Source organism: Diceros bicornis, chromosome 10 (genome assembly GCF_020826845.1).
Source record: "Diceros bicornis minor isolate mBicDic1 chromosome 10, mDicBic1.mat.cur, whole genome shotgun sequence".
NCBI lineage: Eukaryota > Metazoa > Chordata > Mammalia > Perissodactyla > Rhinocerotidae > Diceros > Diceros bicornis.
Genome location: NC_080749.1, coordinates 50020326 through 50028907, shown reverse-complemented (window position 1 = coordinate 50028907; position 8582 = coordinate 50020326). Strand labels below are relative to the sequence as shown.

General features: G+C 46.9%; 1 protein-coding gene across 1 annotated transcript in view; it reads left to right on the top strand.

Moving 5' to 3' along the window:
- Positions 1 to 2143: 2143 nt before the first annotated feature.
- The window catches only part of STK39 (serine/threonine kinase 39), a 267852-nt gene continuing 261413 nt past the window's right edge, over positions 2144 to 8582 (top strand). Inside the window, exon 1 of the mRNA XM_058549177.1 lies at positions 2144 to 2694. Coding sequence (XP_058405160.1) covers positions 2505 to 2694 — 190 coding nt within the window. The 5' untranslated portion in view covers positions 2144 to 2504. The remainder of the gene's footprint in view (positions 2695 to 8582) is intronic.

Genomic DNA, 8582 nt, shown 5'->3' with positions numbered 1-8582 from the left:
AGTCACAACTGGGAGTGGCGGTGCTACCGGCATCTAGTGAGTAGAGGCCAGGGGAACAGATCTCTACAACACAAAATTATCTGCACAAAATACCCAAAGTGCAGAAGCTGAGAAACCCTGATACATAATAAAGCAGTTGTAAACGCTTAAAAAAAACCTAGACTCTTATTTTTCCTTTCTGTGTTTTAAAGTATCTAACTGAATGTATTCTTTGTGTATTGAAATAAATCTTGTTTATATTTTAAAGGCCTCCTCCCCTGCCATCTTTCAGTTTAAATTTAGTAATGGGTTTTCAGGGAAAATTGCATATCAGTTGGAAACTTTTTAAATACATATATTTCCAAGTTTTAAGTACCACTTTACTCAATTGTTTCTGGAAACATTAACTTAAAAATCTAATCTAATGCTTTTATATAATTTAAAAATATAATTCATGTTCTATTCTTCACATATAAAAATGATACCAAAGGCCACTGATAGTAGACATTCTTCTTTAAACTGATTTACTGGTAATAGTAATGGGTCTGCACTGAGTCATCCGTACTTGCAAGTCGTCGTCTTGGTAGCCATTTGGAAAGTGGTCAGCTGGCTACAGATATCTGGTCTGTGACTATGGAACAGTTGTTCTTTGTGGGAAACTAAGTGATCTGTGTTTGATTCAATTCTGTGCTATTGGTCTTGACAGCATCATGTTTTCCTATTAAGTTCCAAGAACTTTCCTGGCCTTCACGGTTCTACTTCATGGTTTGACAGTGAGAATATCAATTCATAGGATAGAATGGAAGTCATATTCATTTAATCATTTTTCTTTTCCCTTAACAATAGTCCTTAAAGTTCTTCAGAGTGGGGAGCAGCACTTGAAGAGGTGAGCAGGTATAGCTTGGGATAGACAGCACCTTGTTCCCTACTCCCCCCTCTTAAAACATGAGAGGTCTGAAATTTATTTGTTCATGAACTTGTCTGTTTCTTGAGAGACAGTAAAATCAATACACTTCTTGAACACCCATGCGTGAAAGAATGGACACTTTCATAGTTCATCAATTTCTGCTCACAGACCAGAGCACCATAGTTGATTTAGTACAAATGTCCCATAAAGCTGTCAGAGATTAAGCACCGTCATCCTCAGTTAACATCAATGTTTTGATTAGACATGTAACGTTTCTCCTCATGAATTTCTGGGTTTCTTCCGAGTTGTCTTTAAAAAATTTTAAGATCTTTGAATATAAACACAATCTTTCTTAGAGTTTTTATTATATGCTCCTTATTCTTGCTCATTTATTCAATAGTCCTAGTCATGAAAAGTACACAAGATAATCTTGGCCAAATGACCAATATGACCGCTGGTTCACTGCACCGTTTCAGTTTAAGACAAGAATAGGCGTCTTATTCTTGGTGTAATCGTGGTCATCTCTACCAAGGAAACACAGAACATTCAGTCTTAAATGCGACACCTATCATTAGGAAAACCTATAGTTATACCACAGCGATTTTAAGGATGAGGTAATTTTGGGAGTGTTGAAAAACGCAGCAATTAAAAGTTTTCAACGCTGTTTATTTACACCGTAGTACTGTATTCTCTGACACTCAGCATGCTCTGTAAAAGAAACGCCTGCTATCTGTTGTCCTAACAGGTTAATGTGGCATGTTTTTAAGGGTATAGAATTTGAAATAAAGTGTCCAAATCTCTCTTCCATTAACTTATTCTAACTTCACAGGCCCTTACATCACCTCCCTGGGATCCAAGCGTTTCGGAACAAATGAAGAAAGTCTGTGAACAGCCAGGGGGGCCTAAGGAATCATGTTTCCCTAAGAAAAAATAGCAGGGCTGCGATTAGATTAGGCAAGGTGGGAAAGGGATATTGGCAGGTAAAGCGCCGGAAAGTTACAACTTGGGTTATTTTTTAACTGGCGTCCTACAAACGGCCGGCGTGTAGGTGTCTCACTCGCTAACTTGTAAACGAACTTCAGGTTCTTTACTTGGGGAGTCTTCTGAATCTGAGAAGCTGGAGGCGGTTCAACGACTCCGCCCTGGGGATCCCTAGGGGGCATCTTCCGGAGAGCCTGGTTGTCTGGGGCGAAGGCGCAGGGACAGCAGGGAGTGAGCGGGCGGGGACTCGGTCCCCCGAAAGCCAACACGAACCGGCCTGGCTCCCCTTGGGTGGAAACTTCCCGGGCCGCGAGCAGAGCGGGAGGGAGCGGCGGGGCGGCGGTTCCCCTCGCGGAGCCAGAGAACTGCGCGCGCGAGGCTCGGGGCGCGCGGCGAGCGCGGCGGCCGCCGCCTCCTCCCCTCCCCGCCTCCGCCGGCGCTGCCTCCTCCCTCCGCCCGGCTCGGCCTCCCTCGCTCCCTCCCCTCGTGGCTGGCTCCGGCGGCGGCGGCGGCGGCGGCGGCGGCGGGCGGGGAGGGCGTGCGCCGGCCGAGAGGTGTCGGCGGCGAGGGAAAGGAAGTTTCAAGTGGAAGGTCGTCCGCCGGCCGGCGCGTCCTCCCGCTCTCCTCCGGCAGCATCATGGCGGAGCCGAGCGGCTCGCCCGTGCACGTCCAGCAGCCCCAGCAGGCGGCCCCGGTGACAGCGTCGGCGGCCCCGGCGGCCGCGATAGCAGCGCCGGCTGCGGCGGCGCCCGTGGCCCCGGCCCCGGCGGCGCAGGCCGTCGGCTGGCCCATCTGCAGGGACGCGTACGAGCTGCAGGAGGTTATCGGTCAGTGCGGCGGGCGCGGCGGGGCCGGTTCAGGCCGGGCGCCGAGGCCGGGCGGGAGGCGCGGCCGCGGGCGGGAGGGAGCGCGGGATGCTGGGCTCGCCTGCATGCACGCCCGGGAGGCAGAGCGGCCGGATTCGGGGCCTACCGGCTTCAACAGTTTTTTTTTTTTTTTTTTTTTTTAATTTATTTGTTCGTTCTGCGAGCGCTGTTGCTGCAAGAGGCGGCGCGGCGGATGTGACTCGCACTGCAGACGAGCCGCATGCTGCAAACTTTTATCTGCCGGATCGCCGGAGCAGGGGACCCGGCAACGCTGCCGCATCTCCCTCCACCGGCGCGCCGGGGCCGCAGCCCGTGGCCGCTGGCCACGCGGGCAGGCAGCTGCGGCTGGGGTGGGGTTGCGGGGGCGCCGCCCTGGGCTTCCAGCGCCCCCGCGCCGCGCCCCGGGGGCTGTGTCCTGGGGGACTCTACGGGCGCAGCCGCGCCTCTGTCTCCCGTCAGCAGCCGCTCGTCGTGGGTGACGGGGCCACGTAGGAGTCGCGGAGGCCCACGTTCTTTCCCGAGGCCGGGGAGGATGCTGGCCTCCCTCCCTGACAGCCGCTGCTCCACGCCCGCCGTGCAGATCGGCGCGCCCGGGTACCCGCCTCTCTCGGTGCCGGGACGCGCCGCCTGCCGCCCAGCCCGGCCGCCCGTGGAAGGCAGGCGCCCTGGCCTCCTGCCCTGCACCGGGCCGATGCTTCCCTCTGGTCCAGGGCCGAGCTGCGAAGAGTGAAACCCGAGGCTGTCGGTGATCTCCTCTCTGCCTGTTGGTGCCTTCTAGTCGGCTCACAAATACCACCTTATCTTACATTTTTAAAAGCCTGGCAAAGTGGAACGGCAAGAAGCCCGTGTTACTTTTCCTTGGGCCAAGTACATGAAGGTCCAGGAGGTTTGTGTGGACCCCTCACTTAGAACCTTCCCTATTGGATCATCTCATTTGAGAGTCTTGTTAAACCCTGTTAGGGAAGCCTTTAGGTAAAGTGAGCCCTCGGCTTCTAACCTTACTGGCGCTGGGATGGTTGCTGCCTTCCTATGCCTTGATATTTAAATACGGTGATGAAAAAGGAATTCAGGATATTTATCTTAAATGTTTCTCTGCTTTTCATTTAAAAAAATTCTCCACCCCCTCCTTTTAAAAAATTCAGACAGACCTAGGGGTTTATTAGGTGTTTAAATGAGCCTTTATCACTTGTTACTGTGTGAATGAAACAGCATAGACTGAAATATATATTTCAGAAAATGATATATATGATGTATGAGAACATATATATACGAGAAAATGATGGGCAGAACAGTAACCTAGGATGTAAAACCTTCAAATAATCTAAAATAGGCATCTTTACATAAAATTCTTTGAAAACCCAGACATTTCATAACTTTTGGCCAAAGACTCGAGGGCGATGAGTCTTCATGTCACTGCCTGGATTAAATAACTTCAAGGGCCTCTCAAAGCCTAGAGTATTCAGTGAAACCCCCTTAACCTGGCATATAAGCCCCTTCATCTTTCCAGTTTTACCGCCTGCTCTCAACCCCCTTGCCCCCCTCATGCTCTGCTTGTGTTCATTGTAGTCATCTCCCCTAGGACGCATCTGGTCTTCCATTTCTTGCTGCCTTTGCACAGGCTCTTCTTTCCTCTAGGTACCCATCTTTGTAATGAATCTCACTCAGCTTCCAAGGCCAGCGTGAATGTTCCTTGAGAAGCCTTCTGCTTTTCCCGAGGCAAAGTACGCTGGCTTCTTCTGCCCTGCTTTTTACATACTTCTTAGCATGTAACCCCATAGTTTTTATTTGTACAACAAAATCTTAAGGCCTGCTATGTCCCAAGCATTGTGTGAGGTGCTAGCAGTATAGAACTTAACAAAAAGGGCCTCTGCCCTGAAGGACTTCAGGAGTTTATGTAAACGATTCTGTAGCACGTGGTGAGTGAGCCCTGGGAGAGCTCACGGGAGGGAGTGACTCCTGGGAGAAATCAGGAAGCAGGGTATACCACAGAAGAGGTCGTAGTCGAGCTGGATTTTGAAGTCCGAGGAAGAGTTTGTGAGGTGCTTCATTATTTCCATTGCTGCCTTCTCTAACTCCTCCACGGTCTTAAGTGTCCTTCTGTCTCCAACGTGTAGAGATGGTCCATAAAAGATGAGTGATGGTATCTGCCACGTAGTTTTCCATAGGGACGGTACCAGAATTTAATTATAATCAGTTTATATGCTTTGTTAATTATTAGGGTTAAAATGCAAGCTTTGCTGTTTGAAAACATAATATGTTGAGTTGACCCGTTTTATGAACTAATGAATAAAATCTTATTTTTAGTTTAGTTTAAGTGATGGCATTAATTGCAGGGCTTCTGTCTGCTTGCAGTAACGGCATTGTTAATTATGGTTGGTCAGTTTAATAAAAGACAAGAAAAGAAAGTTACCTGAGGAATTTGAGAACAGAAACACCTGCTTATTACTTTTACCTCGATTTTTTGCACATTCACGTTGTGGGAAGGGCTTTTCTACATTTTTCATTGATCTCATATTTTTCCAACCAGAAGTGATGGCTTATGTGGTGGCTGTGTTATTGAAAAATCAAATTGCTGGAATAGGGTTTTGCTAGGGTTTAATGTTTATAGGGAATTACAAATCCATTTCCATTTAGTGTTTAATGCTAGTTGAGTCATTAAGAGTGAACCTGCGGTTGAGCACTTTTGCTTAAACATTACACGCAGAAGTTAGTAGTTCAAACACGGAACCAGTTTCGACATGAATGCGGGTGGACAGCCTTTGCCTCTCTCCGCCATACGGCAGGTGTCATATGATAGGGCTCCGGCAGTATGAACCGTGACCAGCAGGAGGCTCGGATGTGCCTGAGCGGAAGGCCCTGGAAGGCAAGGTGTTTTAACTTTCCAGCGTGGCATGGAGCACTTTTTCTTCCTTTTCTTCTGGGCAGAGGTTGGGGCATCAAGATTAGGAGAGAATAGGTTTACTAAGGTCCAAACAAAGCAGGTTCAGTTGTTTGACTTCTCTTTTAGAAAAATAAACAGGATTTTGCAAGTCTAAAAATAAAGTTTTCTCTTTGTTGTATCGTTGTTCTTGTGTTTAAAAGATCAATGGCGAGTTTGTAATGCTCTTAGGGATAATCTGGTTCAGAAGTTTATGCATGACCTGGAAATGATGTAAAATCTGTCGGAGGGAGCTCTATGCTTAGAGAGGGGTTAACAATGTTGTGAAATTATCAAGTTCCTTCTTTTAGCCATCAATATTCTTGTCTTAATAGATTTCAAATATTTGTCTCCTATAGAAGTACCTGTTCTTCGGAGCTGTTCTAGCCTGTTTATACTCTTCAGTCTTAGTAATCTTTGTTCTTATTCCCCCTGCCCCCTGCATCTCACCCTCAGATTCCTTCTTTAGAAGTGTAAGGGGCACCCAGAGATATGCCAATTGAAAAATTAGTTTATTTGTTGGTGATATTAACAGTATCACCGTGATTTGCTGAACAAAGAGTAAAAGGTGAGTCATAATATGAATGTTGACTTGGGCATCCATAGAATTGAACAACCTCCAGGAACTTTTCTGTCAAAGAGTAATAGTCCTTGCAATGATCAGTTTTTGTGTTTGAGTCAGGTAATTCCAGCAGGGGCTGTTACCTTTGCTGATGTTCCTCAGAGAAACACTGAACGGACTTGTGCCTCAGAGTATGTTTGATTTTCTTAGATGTTTTTTTGCAGGATGAGCCTTTCTTTAGTTTTGCGCTTGACTTCTCAATGTGGTCTTTAGAAGGATCTGACAGTAACACATTTAATTTTTGGTCCTAGTCTACAAAAAGGATTGGGTTCCTAGACTCCTAGCCCTAGTGTGACCGAGGGCTCCGAGTACTTTGTTTGTTTCTCTCCTGTGAGGCTTTATTAACACCATTCAGGTGCGTTTTCCCCAGGCCCAGGTAATAGGGCGTCTGGCCGGGAGCAACAGGCTTTCCTGAAATAGGACCTGTAGGCAGCCCAGGGCGTTCCTGCTTTGCTCTGTGCTTTCCGAGTTTCTGCAGAGTTCTATGTTTATTGATGTTCTAGGGATCTTGAGGACAGTGGGAGCTACAGTGGGTCACAGTCGTCTTTGCAAGACCTCCGAGAGCCTGAGCACTGAGTGTGTATGCTGATCTCCCAGAGCTTTAAACCGAGCTGCTTTGCTGCTGCTGTTAGTGTGGCTTTTTTTTTTTTTTTTTTAAATAAATTAAAAGAGGCTTGAGATGCTTGGCCTAAGACAGGGCTTTTGATGTTCCTGTCATTTCACCTTTTTTTTCGTAAAGACAAAAATATATACGGAAATGTTCTTTTTGTATTTTTTGTGGTGAAATATACAAATGTACGTAACATAAGATTTATCATTTAACTATGTTTTTAAGCGTACAATTCAGTGGTGTTAATTACGTTCACAACAGAAATGCTGTTTTAAATGTGCTGTTCAAACTACCATGTGGGAAAAATCTCTAGGTAGAAAGAAACTTATGGTAGAGTTACTGCAATACTTGCTTTATTTATACATTTGATGTCTGACTGATAATATTAGGCATTTTCCCCTGACCCTTATAATCTGTTGTATACTACATTTTTGATGGTGTTTGAGAATAAATTAAAACAATGCGGGTTCTGGAATCAGATAGTCTGGTCTATTTCATATCCTGGCAATGGCAGTCACTGGTCTTGCAACCTTGAGCAAATTACTTAGATCTGTCAGCACTCAGTTTCCTCATTTGTAGCATGGAGATGATAAAAATAGAGTTGTGAGGGTTGGGAGAATGTAAAGCACTCAGAAGAGTGCCTGGCACAGGGCATGCTCTCAATTAGTCTTAGCCATAACTATTGTAAACTGCATCTGCTAATCAGATTCAGGTAATCAGGAGAGAACACAGTCCTGTCTCTGGCAGGATTTTGGAGTGGCTTGAAGAGTTTCTCTGCTCGGTTTCTACTAGAGAGGAAGCAGGCAGGAGAGGTTGCCTGCTGGTCTCCTTCTTCCGGTGGGTGGCTAGAAGGTGGCTTGCAGGGGGAGCCAGAGGCCCTCGTGGGACTGGCTTCCGCTGTGGGGAGGAAGCTGGAGAGACCTGTGGAGCTCCTGGCAATTTGGACAGCTCAGGGGTTTAGGTGCCAAATGGCCCTCTGACAAGTGGTGAGAGCATCCTGCAGGAAGGTTGCTGGGAGGAACAGTCCATTATGAAAGGGCTCTGAGAACAACCTGCTAAGACTGCACTTTTCTTCCACCTCTGAGTTTGCCCTGCAGAGGCTGCCGTGCTGGCAGGAAATGCTGCTGACTAAAAGAAATATTCACTGTGTGTCCCAGTGAGTAAGAGGACAGGGGCATTTGTTTTCAGATAAAGTCATCACTGTTGCACCCCTTTCTCTTTCCTTCTCTCTCTGCTTTATAAATACTCCCTGAGCTTATAAATATTCTCAAGTCTCTCTCTTATCTTTAACAACAAAAGGGAACAAAACAAAACACTCTCACTATTCCTTCCTCCTCTAGATACTACCTTATCTTTTTCCTTCCTTTCACAGCTAAGCTGTTTGAAATAACCTCTCATTCACCGCTTAGCCCACTGCAATCTGGCTTCTGCCCTCTTGCTAAGAAACCAAAGTTGCAGTCTCCACAATTACGGTGACCCTTCTGTGGCTGGAGCCAGTGGACACTGCAGTCCTCTCTCTTCCTCTCTCTGCAGGATTTGTCCCCATCTCTCATTTCTCCTTCTCCTTCCTGGCCTGCCCCTGCTCCAGCATCCACTTCTCTATATGTCTGAGGCTTTAACCTCCATCTAAAATGCTGAGGGTCTCCCTGATCTTCAGACTGGTGTATGGGCTACCTTTTTTACATCTTTGTTTAGATGTT